Genomic DNA, 20,806 nt, shown 5'->3' on the forward strand with positions numbered 1-20,806 from the left:
TCATCTTACCAATAGATACAGAAAAAAAGCATTTGATAAAATACAACATCCATATATAATTTAAAAACACAATAAAATGGGTATAGAAGGAAAGTACCTTAATAAAGGCTACATATTACAAACCCTCAGCTAATATCATACTCAGTGGTGGAAAACTGAAAGCCTCTCCTCCGAAATCAGGAATAAAACAACAATGTCCACTCTCATCACTCTTATTCGACATAGTTCTGGAAGTCCTAGTTGGAACAATTGGGCAAAGGAAAGAAATAAAAGGCATCCAAATTGGGAATGAAGAAGTAAAAGTGTCACTTTTTGCAGATGACATGATTCTATGTAGAGAAAACCTTAAAGATGCCACCAAAATCTATTAGAAACAATAAACAAACACAATAAAATTCCAGGATACAAAGTCAATGTGCAAAAATCCACTGCATTCCTATGCACTAACAATGAAATCTCAGAAAAAGAAATTAAAAACAAACAATTTTTGCAACCAAAATAATAGACTAGCATGGAATAAACTTAACAAAGGATGTGAACAATCTATATACCGAACACTACAAAGCATTATTAAAAGACATTGAAAAAGATATAATGAAATGGAAAGATATTCTGTGTTCATGGATTAGAAGAATCAACATAGTTAAAATGGCCATATTACCCTAAACCATATACAAATTTAATGCAATCTCCATCAAAACACCAATGTCATTTTTTAAACAAATATAACCAAAAAGTTATGACATTTTTATGGAACCACTAAAGACCCCAAATAGCCAAAGCAATCCTGAGAAAAAGGAACAAGCCAGAGGTATCACAGTACCTGACTTCAAATTATACTACAGATCAATGAAAACAGCATGATATTGTCAGAAAAATAGACACACAGACCAATGGAACAGAATTAAGAGCCCAGAAGTACAACCACAAGTATATGGGCAAATAATTTTTGAGGAGCCAAAACACTCAATGAAGAAAGAAAGTTTTTTCAACAAATAATGGTGGGAAAATTGAAAGCCACATGCAAAACAATGAAACTAGATTATATTTAGTCCCCATGCAAAAAAAGATAATTCAAAGATCTAAACATAAGATCTAAAACAATAAATTATTGGATTGGCCAAAAAGTCTGTTACATGTTTTTCTGTGCAATGGCTCTAGTGAGCTTAGCTGTCTTCAACTTCATTTGAAACAATTTTGTTACATTATATTGTGACAACTGTCACATCACATACATTTTTAAAAAGCTTATCAAAATTGGGGATTTTTTTTGTGCAGCCATTTTAATATTGAAATGAAAGACATGGAATATTTTGGTGTATTATGCTTTATTATTTCAAAAAAGATGAAAACACAACTGAAATACAATAAAAGATTTGTGCAGTTTATGGAAAAGGTGCTGTGACTGATCAAATGTGTCAAAAGTGGTTTGCGAAGTATCTTGGTACCATTGACATTTTGGACAAATAATTCTTTGCTGTGAGGCTGCCTTATGCATTGGAAGATGTTTATCAGCGTCTCTGGCCTTTACCCACCAGAAGCCAATAGCAAGAGCCAACATACTCAAAATATCCAAATCAATGAAGTTATGGGTGAAAATGAAAAATATGTCTTTTATTTTATGGGGAAAAAACCACACAGACTTTTTGGCCAACCCACTACATAGAAGACACACATTCTAAGATTTTATTAATTTTACCCCAAAGGTATAGAAAGTAAAAGGCAAAAATGAATGAATGAGACAATATCAAACTAAAAAAGCTTCTACACAGCAAAAGCAACAGCCAACAAAACAAAAAGACAACCAACTAAATGAGAGATATTTGCAAACAATAGCTCTGACCAAAGGTTAATATCCAAACTCATGCAACTCAACACCAAACAAACAGTCCAGTTAAAATATGAGCAGAGGACCTAAACAGACACTTCTCCAAAGAAGACACACAAATGGCCAACAGATATATAAAAATGTGCTCAACTTCACTACTTATTAGGAAAATAAAAATCAAAACTACAATGTGACACCACTTCACACCTTTTAGAATGCCTATTATCAGCAAAACAAATAATAACAAGTGTTGGAGAGGTTGTGGAGAAAAAGGAACCCTCGTTCACTGCTGGTGGGATGTAAGCTGGTACATCCACTATGAAAAAACAGTATGGAGTTCCTCAAAAAATTAAGAGTAGAATTACCATATGGCCCAGCAATCACTCTTCTAGGTATCTACCAAAAAAACTTGAACACTTATTTGGAAAGATATAGGCACCACTATGTTCACTGAAGGGTTATTCACAGTTGCCAAGACATGGAAACAACCAAAGTGTCCTTTCATAGATGACTGGATAGAGGAGATGTGGTACATATATACTATGGAATACTACTCAGCCATATGAAAAAATGAAGTACTGCCATTTGCAACAACAAGGCCCATAGATGGCCCTTGAGAATATTATGCTGAGTGAAATAAGTAGGTCAGAAAAAGCTAAGAACCATAAGATTTCACTCATATGTGGGATAGAAGACTGAAACTCATAGACAGAGACAGCAGTATGGTTATTCCCAGAGGGGATGGGAATAAAGGAATACGAAAAGCTGAAGGGAGCCAAATATATGGTGATGGAAGATTATTTGACTTTGGGTGGTGGACAAACAACGCAGTACACAGATCATGTGTCACAGAAATCTACACTTGAAACCTATGTAATCTTATTAACCATTGTCACCTCAATATATTTAATAAAATATTCAGTCCCCCAAACCTTCATTTGAAGGACATCAGGTCCTGTTTCTTAGTGAGTTTTAAAGTATTACAGAGACTTCTCTATTTTGTAACTTTATTCATTCCTCAACATTTATTAAGTGTCTTATATCTGTCAGGTCTGTGCAAGTCACTGGGGATTAAAAAAATTAATAAGACAAAGCCCACAGCCTTGGAAGCTTCACAGTCTAGTATGTACTGATTAAACTAAACATTTTAATGCTCAAGGCATGGCATGTTCTTGTAGGCTAGCTTTTTTCATTCGGTGTCTGCCGGACAGCAAGCATTCAATAAACATTTGTTCACTGGATTTCACCCTGGCCTCCCTGTTTCATGGTCACTAAAAAGGATTTCACTTAAAGATAAGTAAAACTTCACAGATAAATCTTAATGTGAACCCACATTTTGCAGTTGGCTAATGGGGGCCCAAAAATGTGACTTGCGCGGGGTCAATAGCAGAACTAGGATAAGAATCTAGACCTCTCAACTTCCAGCTATCTCCATCGCTTCAATCTTTGAAGACTTAAAACTCCCTCTATTCTTTTTGTTCTCTGTATAATCAGCTCATTCATTTAGCCTGTTCTTTTAACTTAGTCTCAACACATTTTTCTTCCATCTCTTCACTCATCTGTGTAGCATCCTCTAAACATGAATTCATGCTCTTTTCAGGTGTGAAGCCCACACCTTAGCTGTAATTCTAATGTGAATTTTCGTACAGATTCTAAAATGAGCTGGAGCTCCCAGGCAAGAAAATGGAGCTCTGGCCATCAATCTGAAACCTCATCCCATCCCCCCTCTTTCTAGGTTCCCCAGGATGTTCTGTGTGGTGCCAGAGTGGGTGTCAGCAAAAAGGAGGAGCAGGGACTGCACTGGGCTGCCCCAGCCAGCCCTCTATGCCTGGAGCATCGCTCCTCTGCCATGTGCTCACCTCGCTGAGAACCCACGTGGAATGAAATCCAAAAGAGCCTGTCTTCACAAAAAACTAACGGGAAAATTCACAATCCTGATGGCATATGTCCTTAGCTCATCACACATTTCCCCTGAAATCCACTAATACAATTCTTTAAAAACCATTTTAGACCAACTTTCACCTGGTAATGCAAGATATGTAACTAATTTTGGTACATATTATTTACTGGTAAACTTTTGTGTATGTGTAGTATTCTCTTGGGTATCAGCAAAACTAGTAAAGCATTTTTTTGGAAAGTGATTTGTGACTAAAAGGTAATTTATAATGAATATACACAAGGACTGTAGACACACAAATAAAAGAGACCAATGTCAGCAGCAGCTGGTAAAAATGTTAATCAAGCAATTTCAGTAGGAGCACAGAATGGTAAAATTTACCTTGTTTTATGAGACCACCACTAAAAATATTTTACCTCAAAACATGTGTCTTTGTAGCACACCCTCTAATTATAAACAAATTAATCATGAAAAACAGCACCTCTTATACACACATAGTCTTCTGTGAAAACTCTCATGCATGACAATTAGGAATATCTTCTGTGTAACCAGGGAAAAAATGGACCTACTTAAGCATTAAAATTGTACCACAGCCTTAAGAGACTAATAAGCAATGACAACAATATAATCATAACGACAAACTTACCACTGTTTGGAATTGTTTGTGGTGAATTCTTTAACTTCAGATTTTGTTTCCCTTTTGTGGGTTTTTCTAGATTCACATCCCCTTTTTTCCCTTTCCTCTTTGGGGGCTGAGGAGATGAGTTGTCACTGGATCCTATGGTTGACTTAGACTGGCGATCATTTCCCTGAATGGCAGAAGATTAGACCCTTAATATCGCTAATTGAACTCTCAAAATGATTCCTAGTCAAATACAAGTCATTACCCAGGCATTCGATAAAGAGGGCAGGGGCCAAAGGTGGGTGTGTTGTGCTGATTCTGCTTCTGTTCATTTTAATACCTATGATTAACTCTTCCTAGTGGCAGAGGAAGAGGAAGAAGGAAGAGGAGGAGGAGGAGGGGAAGAAGGAAGAAGAAGGAGGAGGAGGAGAAGAAGAGGAAGAAGAAGAAGAGGAAGAAGAATTATTCTTGTTGAGTAGTTAATGTTACCAGGTATTCTATAAAATTATGTCACTCAACTTTCATATCTCTGTGAGAGAGGTACTATTATCACCCCATTGTAAGGAAGAAAGGAGACTTAGAAATTAAGCCTTGTCCAAAGTCACACAGCTTGCAAAAACCAGAGCAGGTCCTCTGCCTCACTCATTCCCTCCCTCCTGTGCTTTCTGAAGAATCAGCATCTATATTGCATGAGGAATAGTGCAGCCCTCAGTTTGATTAGTTAATCAAGAAATGCCTTCCTAACTAGTTATCACTGTGAATGAATAGGTATCATCATTTGAACAGACATACACTATGCTTGTAAATCTCCAATATTTATTCATCTGTGGGTGACTACAATGGTCTCTGTGAATTACAAGTCCAGAGTAACACAGACCCTAGCAGTTCAAGACCACATGTCCACATTCCTGCAAGGCAACCATCAATGATCACACCTTTGGAGGTTGCCTCTAGTCCCCACATGCCACTCAAAATAAAGACCTTGCATCTGCAAAGTGGGGTCCTCAGCAGGAAGGTGAGGTTAACTTTCAGCAACTTCTGTCACTGGCCCAAGTATGGCTCCTGAGGAGCCACGTAATAGAAACTACAGTGGTGGCTACTGTAAGTGCTCGAGAATAGCTGTGCTGACTTCAACTATTGTTTAGCCATTGCTGCAGACACTCCCTCTGAATAAGAGACCCTTGGCTCTCAGATGCTCAGGTGCTACACGTACGTGTGAAGCTATGAGTAATGGAAAAAATACAAGTTTTAGAAACTGGCTCAGAGCCACTGCTCTGCCACTAACCACCTATAGGAACTTGGGCTAACTCCTACCTTGTTTGAGCCTGTCTCCTCACCAGTTAAGTGGGGCTAATGTACCTGCCTCTACGTCTATAATGAGAATGAAATGGTAATGTTTATAAAGTAACTGGGAGAGTGCCTGACATATAGTATTTATTCAATGAGTATCAGAGTGCTTTCTCTAAGAGCAAAGAGATAATATCTATTTCTTAAAATCATATCAAACACACCATACTGAGTGTAATCTTTATGCAACATTTGTACTATACTAGTATGTGAAAATAAATGTAGTAATATTAAATAAATCTGCCTAGAAACCTATCATAACTGCTCACTTTAAACATTTATATATTCAGTCATTCAAAAGCACTTACAGTGTTTTAGCTATCACCCAATTAAGAATAGCAAAATTCATAGCCTTATAAATGAAGTTATTCATGCTATTTTGTCATAGTCTACAAAAAATGAATTATGCATAGATTTATTAACAGTATGAAAACATGTCCGAATCTATAACACTTTTTGCATAATTTAATTTTCTATTCCAACTGCAATTTAAATATACAGTTCTAATTTATTTATTGCATTAACTGCTACCAGAGTTGGGTTTTTTCTTTCCTTTCCTTCACTGAATCTTTCTTACAAAGCCATAAACTGCCTGGCAGAAGAAATAGATAATACGATTATTGTGGAGACTCAAAAACTATCAGCCAGCTCTTAGATTCCAGTCTATTTTCAACCACGTCTATTCATCCCAAGATTGTAAGACTTAAAAAGCCTTGAACGAAAGGAGTAACCCTTCTATCAAGCCTATTGGAATGTTCAGAGATGCTGTGGAACTTTTAAGGACTAAAATGGAACCTTGTGAATGAGAAACTTTGGATCTAGGCACAATAGTTTTTACAGCTCTCTGGGAGAAGTCTTAATCACAAAAGGGGTATAACAAGGGAGAAGTGGAAGTCCCATCCTGGAATGGAATGCTGGGGGATTTATATAATTTAAAAAACTCTCTTGCTGAATATTCAAGTTCTGATTTACTGCATTTCTGGTAGTGACACTTGAAAGGGTGATTGTGGAGCATCAAGAAAGACTATTTGATCCCAGTAACTGCATACAGCATGGTGTTAGTAACTGTTACTCATGCATTCAACTTCTGATTAATGACTAATCACCAGGCACTTTGTAAGAACTAAAACTGAGAGCAAGGGAAGAATTGTTTTCTAATCAGAAAACTGGAAATAATTGAAATGCTTATCCTTTTTAAAAAATGTTGATTCATCAAACTGTTAATATAAAACAAATATATAAGAAATATATACAAATATATAAATTATATATTTATATGTTTATGTGTGTATATGTATATATACATATATATGTGTGAGTGTGTATATATATGGGGGGAGAAAGAGAGAAGGACAAAGGAATGAAGAGGGAGGTATTCCTTTCTTTTTGCAGACTTCCACATGTTACTAATCACTTGGACACATAGATTGTCATTGCCACTTGGGACCACAGTGAATAAGGGAGTTTTTGTCATCTCACACAGCTATGCCAGTTGAGAAAACAATATTACTTAGTACCCCTTATGTGTTAAATACCCACTAATACAAATATTTACCAAATTTATGTGCTAAATACCCATTAACAAAAATATTTAACAAACTTATAGGCAGTTTTCATTATCTCACTTTACAGATAAAGGAATTCACTTTCTCAAGATGACCTAGGTCTAATTTTTGCACTACACTGGAGCTTCCTGCTGACATGCCACTAGAAAAAGCTATTACATAGTATGGTTCCCTAAAAAAAGCCATTGGGAAGTGACAAAGTACAGCTTTATCTCAAAGTGAAAGGAACCAAGAAGCAACCTAATTTTACAGCATACTCTGTGCAAGAACTCGACTCCAGTGATACTTAAGCCATTGTCCTGCCTTCTGCCTCACACACATCTCAGCTTGTCTGATAGGAGCAGCTAACAACCTGTAGCTCAAACAAACAACTAAAAAGAGCCCTTCAGTCAGCCCCTCACCCTACCCCAAGTGGGATTTTTAAATAGTTCCTAAGACAATTTCCAAAAAGATCCAATCAACTCAGGCTCCTTTCATTACTACAGAAACCCGTTTCTAGTCCACATAACAACATGCCATAAAACATCAAGTTTAAAATAATTCTGTGAGGGTTTTGCCCGATGGTGCAGCACTCACCAGGTGTGTCTTTGGGGTGCCCCTGAAAGGGAGAGCTGAAGAGCAGGACCCAGGCATGACTCAGGCTGCTGTTTCTCTCTCTCATTTGCATGTGTCAGGAGAGCGAGCATGAGAAGCCCTTTCATGCACACTGGACTCAGTTTCTCCACCAGGTAAGTGGAGACTGAGGGGCATGCACAATTTTTCTTGCTTCACCATGACTTTGTGATATGTGGATAATCATGTGGGTTTTTTTTTTACCAAAACCTTACCAATTATAATATTTGAATTGGTAAATTACTGAGCACAAGATAATATTAGCCACACAATAATAAGAACAACAAAAGACAATGTGATTTAGTCTTTGACTTTAACTTTCAAATAGTTCTCTGATTTTGCAGCTTTCCCACTAGAGGGTTCCTGGATTCCATATGAGGTGACCTCACAGCTAGAGAATGGGTTTATTTCACTGAGGGTTTATTTTTCAAACTATAAAACTTAAGACAATTCATTTCTATCTTCCTTTTGTTTTCGAGGTTAGAATCACAACTTAAAAATAATCAGAATTTGCTCATTTCTGTGACTTTTCCAGCACTTGGAATCTGTATCAGCGTGGCTTCTAGTCTCATCCTCCTTTACACAAGACATTCCCTGGCTGATTTGAAAGGGTCTGCCTGACCCCACAGACCCTTCATTCCCCACATTTCCCACCACAAGGGTGGGTGCCCACCAGTTGCAGTGCACCAGCAGGGATGCACTGTGCAAACTGTAGCAGCTTTCTCTCTCCTGAAGTTCTCTCGGACTCTACCCACACTCCCCTCCATTATGTGACAGAGCGATTCCTAGAACATTGTGTGGAAACATGAATCCCTAAAACCCAGTCCTGTGTCCCCTGATTTGCAGCATGAGTTCAGGGATGCTCCCCCTGCTGACTTGGCGGTGGTTCCCCCAGTTTTAAGCTAGCTTTCCCGCAGCCCAGTTCACTCATCCCCACAACTCAGTGCCAAGCAATGAATGATCTTAAAAACACATAACATTCTCCAGGGAACCAATGAATTTAAGGAACGGAGTAAATTAATCCTTCTGATAAAAACTGAGTTTCTGACTTTAAAATTATGATTAAGATGTTCTCTCTGTGTGGCTCATGGCCAGTCGGGCACAAGTCCACTGAACAGATTCTGAGACCCTACTGTGTGCCATGTGGGTTATAGTTCTCTGCTCAGATATGACCTCCTAACAGAGGCCTGCCCTGCCCACCCAGATGATTTGGCACACTGTCTCACTTTCACTTCCCATGTCTTGATGCATTTTTCATCAAGCTTCTCACTAATTAATAGCAAATATATTGTATATTTGTCTTTCTCCTCCTCCAGAATATAAGCTCCACACATTTAATGTTTTTTTTTTTCAGAAATCTATGCCTCCCCCTCCTGACCAAACACTACAACAGTGCCCAGAACATAATACATACTCAGTGAACGATTATGATGAATGAGCCAATCAATGACAACAGACCATTACAATACACTCAAAGAAGAATTATCATAGGTGTCCCTCACCCCTGCTGCCACCTGTCCAAGTCCCCTGAATCACATGCCTGGACTCCAGCTGTCTCCCAGTCTCCTGCTCCTATTCTTGCCCCAACTCACTCCTCTGTAGGCCCAGAATGATCTTTTCAAAGCATAAATCAAATGGTATCACTGCCTTCTTCTAACCCTCACATGGTGTGCCCTCAAGGAATAACACCCAAACTCCTTACATGGCCTCAGCATCAGGCGCTGCTGGCTCAGTTTCATTTCAGAACACCCTGGCCTTCTTCCTGCCCTCCTCACATGCCAAGCTCTTTACCAAGGGACTTTGTGACCTTTTCCTCTGCCATGGAGGCTCCTTTCTTCCCTGCCACAATCTTATATGACTGGCTCCATCATTAAAATTTCAGTCTCACAAAATTTTATATCAGTAGGTGCCCTGCCACATTTTATTTTACACATTGCACTTACACTGTCTGAAATTATTTACATATGAGGTTGGTCCAGAAAAAAGTCCACCCATTGGTAATATAATGAGAACAGTTTGCACAACACCGATATAACCTGGCATCCAAGGAGAGAGTGGCCTAGAATGCACATGAGTGAATAATGACAATTTCACTGTACTAGTCAGTGGGGGTGGTAGATGCTGTTGAAAGAGCATGTGTACTGTGTGGACATTGCATTCAAAATTACTGAGTGAGTAGAGCAATGAGTCTGCATCAAATTTAGCATTAAGCTTGAACATTCCTCCATGGAAACTATTCAGATGATTCAGAAGGCCACAACCATGAGCAACTGGTGATTGACAGCTTCATCATGACTATGTGCCCATTCATGCATCACATCTCCTGCAGAGTTTTTCAACAAAACATCAAATCACAAAGGTGACTTAGCTCCCCACAATCTAGATTTGGCATCCTGCAACTTCTGGCTTTTCACAAAAGTAAAATCACCTTCGAAAGGGAAAACATTTCAGACTGTCAATGAGATTCATGAAAATATGATGAGGCGGCTGATGGCAATTAAGAGAATAGTGTGAGATCCCAAGGAGCCTACTTTGAAGGAGACTAAGGTGTCATTGTCCTATGTACAATGTTTCTTGTATCTTCTTCAGTAAATGTCTCTATTTTTCATATTATATGGATGGATACTTTCTGGACAGACCTGGTATTTGTTTGGAGGCTGACAGTCTGTCTACCTCATTCTTCCACACTCTCCTCTGCCTGCCCCTCATAGGCACTCGAATAGAAGTCCCTTCAGGTCAGGAATCTTGTCTATATGTGAGGTGCGTGGAGTAGTTCCTGGCACTTAGTAAGTGCTCAATAAATATATCTTCAGTGGATGACTGAATGAGCAAATGAATGGATGGGGTAAATTCAGCATGTTTTGGGAGCACAGTAGAAAGAGAAACAAACTCTGCTATCATTTTATTTTTCTAAGTCAGAGCATGGAAATATAATTCTGAGTCTGTACTTTCTGTGAGATGGAAATAGTCTGTCAAAATAGTCTGTCACTCACTCAAAGAAGCCTTTCCTGATACACCTATCTAAGTTAGTTCTCCCTGGATTGTCTCTCATATGGCTCTGTACTATTCATTCATTTTCATCACACTTGGTGATTATATATGAATTTGTAGAATTGTTTAACCTTTGTCTCCCCCAGTAGGCCATAAACTAAGAGAAAGTAACGTCTCTTTGCTTATCACTGTCTCGCTAGGGCTTAGTTCTAGGCCAGATATGTGGAAAACTCAATCAATCATTATTAGATGATCCAGTATTCAGAACACAGATTATAAATTGCATGTGAGTACCTCCAGCACATGAATTTTAAGTAGGAAATACATTATACATTTTTAATAAAAAATATTTAGACATTCCAAATTACAGAATAGTAAGCATCTAATTACAAAGTTCATTAATTGTGAATGCAAAGAGTCAAGTCACAATCTTGATTCTAACATCAACTTTCCCTTTGACCTAGGATCATTTGTCAGCCTCATTGAGTCTCTGTTTAATCATCATCCTTCCAGCTGCACTGTGAGGACTAGTGGGCTCATGTTTGCCTGGTAAACAGAAGAGGCTGCACTCCAAAGTCCTGAAGAAGAACTAGAGGACAAAATTTCCAAACCCTAAACTCATGGGTTATTTAGCTTTACAGTGACTAACATACTTTTTAGCTGCTGGAATATCCTCTGTCTTCTGTCTCTATACTCATGATATTAGTTGCCTCAAACCTGGGTGTTCTGTGGTTCTCGCTGCACTCTCCAAGCTCCATGTATCCATCCTCTCACTCAGTAGCATGATGAGGCCTGCTCCCTGCCAGGCTGTGCTGAGTTCTAGAAAGGAAAACTACAATGACATGTGTCTGCTCTTTAGCTATGACCATTATGTGGATGAACTTGCAAATCTACATCTAATGTCTATGTCAGGCCTCAGACTCCACCATTTTTAATTGCTCTCTACTAGACTTCATGATGACAATTCCAATTTACATCTTGGAAATTAAGCAGGTCATTATTTCCTCTGACTGCCTTCTTCTTGGCCATAATACTGCCATTTTCTCAGGCATCCAAGCTCAAAGACTCGCAGTTACCTTTGGCTCCAACCTCTCCAAAAACCCTGTGTATCCAATTAACAAGCAAGTCTTTCATTTCTTCATGAGCAGTAATCACCTCCCACTTCCTCTACCACCTACCCAATCTAGACTGTCAACACTTTCTACCAAGACTACAGCTTGTAATTGCCATATAATTATTGACATCTCATCTATGGCCTCTCACAATGTTAGGTCTTCCTCTGAATAAAAGATCTGACTTCCTAGAGTGTACTTGGATTCACATTCTGACCTCTCAGAAGCCCTCATGAGCTGCCCTCTACTCAAAAAAAAAGACTAAACTGATCACTCTGACATTCTGAGTCATCTAAAACTGCCATCACCTACCATTTCTGGCACATCAGCTTCCATACACCATAATGGATCTTCTGTTCCAGTCAGCCTGAGAAACTCATTGTTTCCTGGAGTCAGAAGCACGAGCTTCCTCCAGGCCAGCCATCTGGATGCAGTCCCTCCCCTGCCATTTGCTCAACATGAGTCTTTGGATGTGGCACTCCTACTGTCTGTGCTCCCTTTTCTCATTTTTAAATGCAGTAATAATAGTACCTGCCTTGTGGGGTGAGGATTAAGTGAATCACATCTATAAAGACACTGTCATAGTGTTCACTAAATATCAGCCAGCATTATTGCTTCTCCAAGGGCTCATCACCTTTCCCCACACTGCCCCTTCTATCTGAAATCCCTCTGCCCTCATTGACCTCTGCCTGATATCTTAAACGGTCCTCAAAAGCATAGTTCAAATTCAACTTCCTCCATATACTTTGACCAATGTATATTCATTCCTTGTCTTTCTCATGTTTACCAATCTCACCACAGATAAACAGTTTAGCTTGTTAGTTATATTTTCAAGCCATCTTCTTTATTTCAATGAGATTATAAATTTCTGAGGTCAAGTGCTTTGTAACAAGTAGGATGAGTCTCAGTGAATGAGTGGGTAATAAGTCTATTGTTTGTTATGCTGAATTCAGTGCTTCTTCCTCACACAAAACTATTTTTCTTTTTTCTAGGACTTTCACATGATATAACCAAAAGGATGGAAGAGATATCTAAATCATCACTAGGAGACAGAATTCATTGCCAAAGAGTCACTTATTTCACAAAACACCATTACAAGAACTTTGCTCAGTTAATTCAGAGAGGAAAAATGTCAAATCAATCCTGATAACTACTCATGTGGAATTTTTAAAAATCATTTCTCAAGCTGGGTAGAAAGAGAAGCCATAGCTAGAGAAAAATCTGTCACAGCAATACAGCAGCATGACATAAAACTCATCTCCATGAGGGAGTACAGACGAAAAATACAAAGAAGTTAATAAATTACTACAAAATACTTGTCGCAGTTCCCACATAAATAGGTATTTAATAGATGTTTGCTGAATTAACAAATAAATGAATGGATGATGAATGGAAAAGATTCCGATGGGAAACAAATATTTGAAATGTTTCTCATTTTTTTAAAGAACTGTGTTTAAGGATTATCATTTTCTTACAAAAACTTCTTTTTGAGTGTTCGTCAGAGTCAGTAAACAGGACTGATGGACCACTAACGTGAACTGCACCACAGCATTTCTTCTAGTTTTAGGTATTATTGCCTGGATTTCAACTGTGACTTAAACTGTATCAGGTCCACACACAAGGAAAATATACCTGTGTTGAAATCTATATTTTAAAAATGTTAGCTTTCTTTTAAGACCTTACTTATAACATTAATGTTCTAGTGCTGTTTCACATAATTGCTTATATACCAGCTAAGTTTTATTTCTTCAAATTTAATTGAAACCCAAAGGACAGTCTCTCTATATTGTATAGAAATAGAGAACATTAATGAGTAAACCATCTGATACTTACACTCCCTTTAGACTTTCGGGATCCTACAATAGGAGGCAGTGAAGAAGCTTTCTGACTGAGGAGACAAATTGCAATTTAGAAATATGAGTGTTATTTACAAATAATAAACAGTAGAAGACAACTGCCATCCCAACTTGTCATCCCAACCTGGACATCAACTGTTTACTGCTGTCAGTGTTTCACTAAAAAGTACTATGTACTACCCCAGCTTCACAAAGACCACTGTAAAACTTCCAAACTCTATTCCAAAAAGCATTCAGTATTTTCCTGTGTACTGCTAATTGATAGTTACAATAAACTTTTAGTATCAGCTTACATTTTTTCATAACATTTTAATTTAATTGCCTAAATTTTCTATATGAATTTCAAATCATTTCTCAAGCTGAGTAATGATTTTGCCAAATTGAGTTTAAAACAATAAATTTCTCTCTTTTTTAATGTCTACTGTCTACCTCTGATAGAAGCTTAGACTGGTAACACACTCACATTTATATTCAGTGAGTTTCTAAACCAGTTATTCTTGTCAAAAAATAAAAAATTTTCTTCGGCTATGGGAATATTGTTTTGTAGATGGATGTCTATATTATTAGGAAAAGACCTATTCTAGAACCCAAATGAACCTCACTGTAAGTAAGAGGATAGATAAATGTAAATCACACTAACTTGTCTGAGAAAGGCCACCATGAGTTATACTTTTCTCACTGCCATCAATTACAAAGGGGAGCTAACAGCAGACTCATCCAGTGTTGCTTAGCAGATTGTGAAAGGATTTGATTTCATGGATGGATAAGGATGGTTAGCAATAAGTCTGCTGGTAAATTCTAAAGTGCTGGAAAAGCATGTGCTTCAAACAACACCCCTGAAATTTCATTTCATCTAATACTTATCTAGGAACAGCTGGCCTCTCCACTAGGCTTCACAAATGGAGAATTAATGGACAACATATCGGTGATCTTCTGGTCTATCTCTACAAGTATTTCATAGGTTCCCTGCAAATTATTGTGCAATAGCTCTCAATCTCCAATCATGGCAAAAATAAAAAAAGGATCAATGTATATCATCCATGTTTTTCAGCCTCACTGATAAAGAAGATTATACATTGTAATATATACCAGTGGTCAGTAAAAGACTCAATGCCACTTCAAGTGGTAACTAAAATATGCAAAGTGAATGAGGATGAAAACTTACCCGTAAGACCTTCTCATTGTTGACTTGTCAAAAAGTAATTCACTGTAAGGCAATTTCTTAAACTTATCTCTGCCAACAGCCACATAAAACTGTCCATTCTCCAACTCTTCCCCACTTTCAACAAGTTTTCCTTCTAAAGTATAAAGTCTGCCAAAATATGAATGCCAACAATTAAAATTTTAACAAGCATTGAAAGAACTGCTTAAAATTACAAAGTAAATAAAAACATTCTGTTCTTAATTTGGCTCATCTGTTACTATCCTAATTATTGAGTTACAAATGCTTCAAAGTCATTAGATTCAGCTAAATGCCAATGTTATAATGCAGAGACACTTGCTATCTGTCTGTACAGTGTTTCATCGCAATGAACTTGACAATCTAACATGAGTATCCCCTGTGGCTGCCACATTAAGATTTTAGAGGGAAAGATTTAATTTGCACAGAATGTGGTGCTTTAAATAAAGCTCAGCTTCTGTTGAAGTTTGTCCTATTTATATTTTGTAAGCACTTTTAAAATGTATTTTCTTAATTTATTTGTCAGATTGATATGCCTTTTAAAGCATTCTGTATATGAGCAGCTGTCTGCCAATATATTACATCCAAACACACAAAACTGGATCAGAAAATATGAGGTGGGAGGTTGGGAGGTGAAAGAACCTATTGCCAGTATTAATGATGCAGAACTGCATAACATTCATGCTTCTTTCTTTCTTTTTTCCCCCTTACTTCCTTCATCTTCCCAGAATGGATTTCACAAGAACCAACCTTTACTGTAAAACTGCTGCTATGAGCTACGATTAATACATTACTTATTAAAAGAACAGAAATAATTTTCTAAACAATTTAAAGTATTTAGAAAACTTTTTAAAGAACAGAAAAAAAAAGACTATTAGAAAAACTGCACAGAAAGACAATGCATATATTTGAAGGTTATAAACAAGAGTTAGCAACTGGAAGGATTTCAAGATAACTATTAAAAAAATTCTCAGACTTCTTTATTACATATAAAGGTCAGTGACATTTGCAAATTTAAAAAAATCCATTGATCTGTCTACTTGTTTACTGATTATGTAAATGCCCATATCACACAGAGCCATGAAGTACAAAGGAAATAGCCACCAAAATCCCTGGAGTGTGTTTGTGTTGAGTTAGTATAAAGATACCAAAGTCTCTCCTTTTACAACATTATACTCCTATCCCTATGGATCTGAATGTCAACAATTCACCCAGAGTTCTGGTTTTCCTGCCTAGGGTTTCTGAACAGTTTTGACATTTTGGACCTGATTCTTCTCTGGTGGAGAGGTGGGGAGACTGTCCTGTGAACTGTGGGATAGCAGCACCCTTGGCTTTTACCCACTAGATGGTAGTAGTGGCTGCCCCATCCTCAGTTGTGACCAGAAATGACTCCAGATGCTGCCCAGTTTCCTCAAGGAGCAAAACTGTCCCTGGTTGAGAAGTACTGGTTTAGACCCAGACATTCTTATTTCATTTTCCTTCAAAATAGAAAAATCTGAATCAATAATTAACTTCTATAGCTAGAAACTAAAAGGCAGCATAGCTGTGGATCTGGAAACAGCTGAGAGTTGACTGGTTTCCTCTGCAGGTGGGAAAAGGGTACTGGTTTTAGCCATTCTTTCTGTGACTCTTGCCACCTGCTTTCTTCCTTTGCTGCAGAACACAAGAAATACAAAAAGGAAGTTGAACCAATTTTTATGGGATGCTTGTAATAGATAAATATATTGATATGCAGGAGGATCCAACCATAAGTTTCTTTAATGTTCTGTTAAAGAAAAACAGGCATGTCCAAAGTGAACAGCAACAAAACCTCACTCATATCTGGCATTATATTAAGAATAAACTTTCTCTAAGTATTCATGTGTTCAGAGGACATATTAACTATATTTTCTTTTCCACATTTGTACTTACATAAATTTTATTTCTTTGAATTTGTTCATATCAATATATGCATGAATAAGTGTATCTTGGTTGTGCAATTATGTGCATTTATCTTTCTGTACTTTATATTATTTATTTAGTGGGTATATTATTTATTTATGTATGTGTCAAAACACACAACTATATATCTAAAACAAATCAATATATGACTACGGAGATCTGCCTTCATTCCTAACCCCAAAATACAATCCAAAGGATCACAGGTTTAAATGAAATTTAAAAGCACAAGATGAAAACATAGAGGAATATTTTTATAATCTTGGAGTGAGAAAGACCTAAACAAGTTATAAAACTTAATGGTCATAAAATAAGATTGAAAATTCAAAATATCTGTATGCAAAAAAAAGCATAGAGAATATAAAAAATACAAACTGGAAATATATTTAAAACTCATATGAGAAAGGGCCAATTTCTCTAATATGTAAAGAATGCCTGTAAATCAGTAAAACAAATATACAAAGGCCAGGACAGATAGTTCATATATAACAAGAGATAAACATGTGGCAGTTATTTAGAGAATAACTTAGTAATTACGAGCACAGGCTGTGGAGCCATACTGCCCACTAACTTGGTTGAATCCAGTCCTGCTAGCCACTATCTACATAATCTTGGGCATGTAACTTTCCCTCTCTGTGTCTCATGTTTCATTAAAAGAGAATAATAACACTACCTACCTCATAGGATTGCTAAATTACATTTAAAAATATAAAGCACTTGGAATAATTACACAGAAGAAATACTCAATAGCTGTCATTATTGTATATAAGTAAATTAAAAAATCAACAATGAAATACTACTCAACATGACTACAAAGACAAAATGTTAACTTTACAGCACAGGTGTGAGTATGAAAAACCGGCCCGCTCATGCACTTTTAGTGAGAGTGCAAGTTAGTACAAACTCGTTGAAGGACCATAGGCAGCATCTATCAAAATTTAAAATGCATTTACCACTAGACACAACAATTCCACTTCTAGACCTTAGTCTGCTGATAAACTCTACGTATATACAAAGACATGAGCATGTATATATGGAATATCGGAAATTTAAGTTTCCATCAAGGGTAGACTGTTAAAGTAGATTAGGGCACACTCATAAATATTTTGTAGTCATTAAAAAAACAAGATAGAACTATTTGTGCTAACAGAAATCTCCAAGATTTGTTGTTACAGTAAAAAAGTAAGGTATACTTATATATTTACTCATGTGTGTATGTGTGTTCCTATGTGTGTTTAAAAAAAATAAAAGATGCATGGGTTTCTACACATACGGAATATGTCTGGTTAATACAGAAAAGTACTGGGAAGGTGGACTGGGAACCCTGAGGGGAGAGAAATAGTTTTTATTTATATCTTTTGTCCTATTTGAAATGTTTTTTTACTACATGTGAAGTATTACATTCAATTATATTTATACATTAAATATATATTTATATATACCTAATTATATTTAAAATCTAAATGGCTATGAGACCACATATATTAATATATAGGAATATGTATGCACAATAAACTGAAAGACATAATGTATAATCATTTGAGAATTTATTTTTATCACGTGTCTATAGATAGGTACATAGCCATGAAAACAGGCATAAAATCTTGAAAGCAGGGGTGTATTCTACCTGCTGAGTATGTTAGAGAGATTGGGGTGAAGACAGGATTCAAGACCTACCAGAAAATTCTTGATTAGAGTTCAAGTATTTATATACCCCCATATATATATATTTGTATATATTATTTGTAACCCTTGTATCTGTACTTGTATATATTATTTGTAACCCTCCCACCTTTAAGAAAATAAGTCAGCCTCCATCAAGGGATAATTTCATGGGCTTCACAATTAAAAAGCCCTGATTTTAATCTTCACTTAAAATTCAGAAATTGAGAAAAAATGCTTTTGATTTCTCAAATTTAAAAAACCCCACTTGATTACCCTTTCTAACCTGCCTCTTCCTTAAATCCACTAACAGTTCCTGATGTCTGGTGTTCTATGCCAGGCAAATAGTTTGGACCATAAAAGAATCATAAACATCTCCTAAATAAAAGGACAGTTAATTAAGAGCCAAGAAGCTGGCTCACTAAAAAAAAAAAAGTTCTCAACAAAGAGAATGCTGCTTGTTCGTTCAGAAGAATAAAACTAGTTAATATTTGTTGACATGTTACTATGTGCCAAGAACTATTTTAAGCTCCTTATGTGCGTTATCTTATTCCTTAAAGCAACCCTGTAAGGTAAGTACTATTATATAAAGATAGAGAAGCTGAGCCATATAGAGCCTAAGTGGTGAGCCAAAATTCAAGTTTGGGACCAGCAGCTTGGGAGCCTCCTGGAAACATTGTCAGCAGTTCTGAAAACCATCCACTCACAAGATTATTTTGACTTACCTGTGAACAGCCCCACTCCTCAGAGTTATTTTCTCCGTGACCATCTGCAGGACATGATCCCACTGATTCAAGGCTTTTCTAGGGATGAGGAGGCGACAAGCTGGGCTTATGAGGTCTCCATTTGCTATGAGGCTGGACAAAAACCAAAGCCAGTGAGCCACACCATTTGAAACAGTAATGCTGTTAAAGCTACAATGAAAACCCCAAGCCAAAAGGAAACCACCAGCCAATTTCAATTTGAACTGTAAAGGCCTTGAACTTACAAGATAGTACAGGGTTCCTGAAGAGGTTTTCTAAATCGAGCTGACACATTTATCCTGCTGTGGATTACTGGTTTTACCTTTAAAAGCAAAGAAATACAAATCACTGAGCTTATGTTAGTTGCTTTTTCTATTGAGGAAATACTATAGATTTCCAGGGAACTGGCTGAGACCTGTTGTGCCTATGGTAAAATCTTGCTTTTTCCCATTTATATAAACACTCTGGGCTCGCCCTCTATCCGTGCTGAGTGGCCTTCACAAAGCTCTCAAGAAAAACCTCCTTGAATTCCTGGAAACACTGCTCATGGTCTGTGCCAACACAGAAACTGTTGGGCTGTGGTGAGAATTTCAAGGCAACTTTTTAAAACAATGCTTTCTGTAAAACAAAAATAAGATAACCCTATAAAATATAGAACACTGAAAGTTCCTCCTCCAGCCACACATCCTATCTTCCCACCTCTCCTCACTCACCTTCTCCCTGAATCTAGACCCCACACGTTCTTGACCTCATCCTAGTCTCTTTAGACTGACTCCATCACCCTTTCTTGACTTTGCTTCTTCCCCTATCCATCAGCGCCCTTGAACCAGCACCCTCAGTTCCTGAACTCCTTGTATCTGGGTGGGACTAGTCATCTTTCCATCTTCTTTGCTTCTGGAGTGCAGGCTGCTGTTAGCAAGAATCACATGACCCCAGGAGGTACCCACACCTTGACAAAGCTTCTGTATCATCCAGACTCCTCCTCCTCCCAAGTGAATTACTTTTTACATTTCCTAAAGTGGATAATCCCAATCCCCTGCTCTCATCTTAAGCCCTACCGTCCCACTCCAGACACATTCACTCTCAGCAGATTATTTCCTTCCAAACTTCAATCATAGAGCTTACAAGTCATGCAGCCTTTCAACCCCCATAGCCTGCCCAGCCCACTCATCTATACCTTCACTGCTTTTCGCCTTTTCTGCCTGTTGCGGAAGAAGGATCTGTATCCTTTTACAAAGCTAACTCCCACCTGGATTTTGTCCCCTCCCCTAATGCCTCTATTTTCCCATAAATTATCTAGGCCTCTCCAACCCATATGGTATCTTCAATTTCCTTGGCCCTTTGGCCCTATCAAGCACTATCTGTCCTCTGTCCCTATCTGTCCTATCTGTCCTCTTCATCCTTCATATTCCCACTTCCTCCTGCCCCATCCTCTCTTCCATCCCCTGCTATC

At 37.5% G+C, this 20,806-nt stretch overlaps 1 protein-coding gene across 3 annotated transcripts in view; it reads right to left on the reverse strand.

The window, feature by feature from the left end:
• Nucleotides 1–20,806, reverse strand: part of DCDC2 (doublecortin domain containing 2) — a 178,762-nt gene that overhangs the window by 90,463 nt on the left and 67,493 nt on the right. For all 3 annotated transcript variants that reach the window (XM_045847163.1, XM_045847162.1, XM_045847164.1), the window contains 5 exons: nucleotides 19,599–19,675; nucleotides 19,336–19,467; nucleotides 14,996–15,142; nucleotides 13,808–13,862; nucleotides 4,372–4,534 (listed from right to left, as the gene is read on the reverse strand). In XM_045847163.1, the coding sequence (XP_045703119.1) occupies nucleotides 4,372–4,534; nucleotides 13,808–13,862; nucleotides 14,996–15,142; nucleotides 19,336–19,467; nucleotides 19,599–19,675 (574 nt within the window). The remainder of the gene's footprint in view (nucleotides 1–4,371; nucleotides 4,535–13,807; nucleotides 13,863–14,995; nucleotides 15,143–19,335; nucleotides 19,468–19,598; nucleotides 19,676–20,806) is intronic.

Source organism: Phyllostomus hastatus, unplaced genomic scaffold, assembly GCF_019186645.2.
Source record: "Phyllostomus hastatus isolate PE091 unplaced genomic scaffold, TTU_PhHast_1.1 phas_contig_524, whole genome shotgun sequence".
Classification (NCBI taxonomy): Eukaryota; Metazoa; Chordata; class Mammalia; order Chiroptera; family Phyllostomidae; genus Phyllostomus; species Phyllostomus hastatus.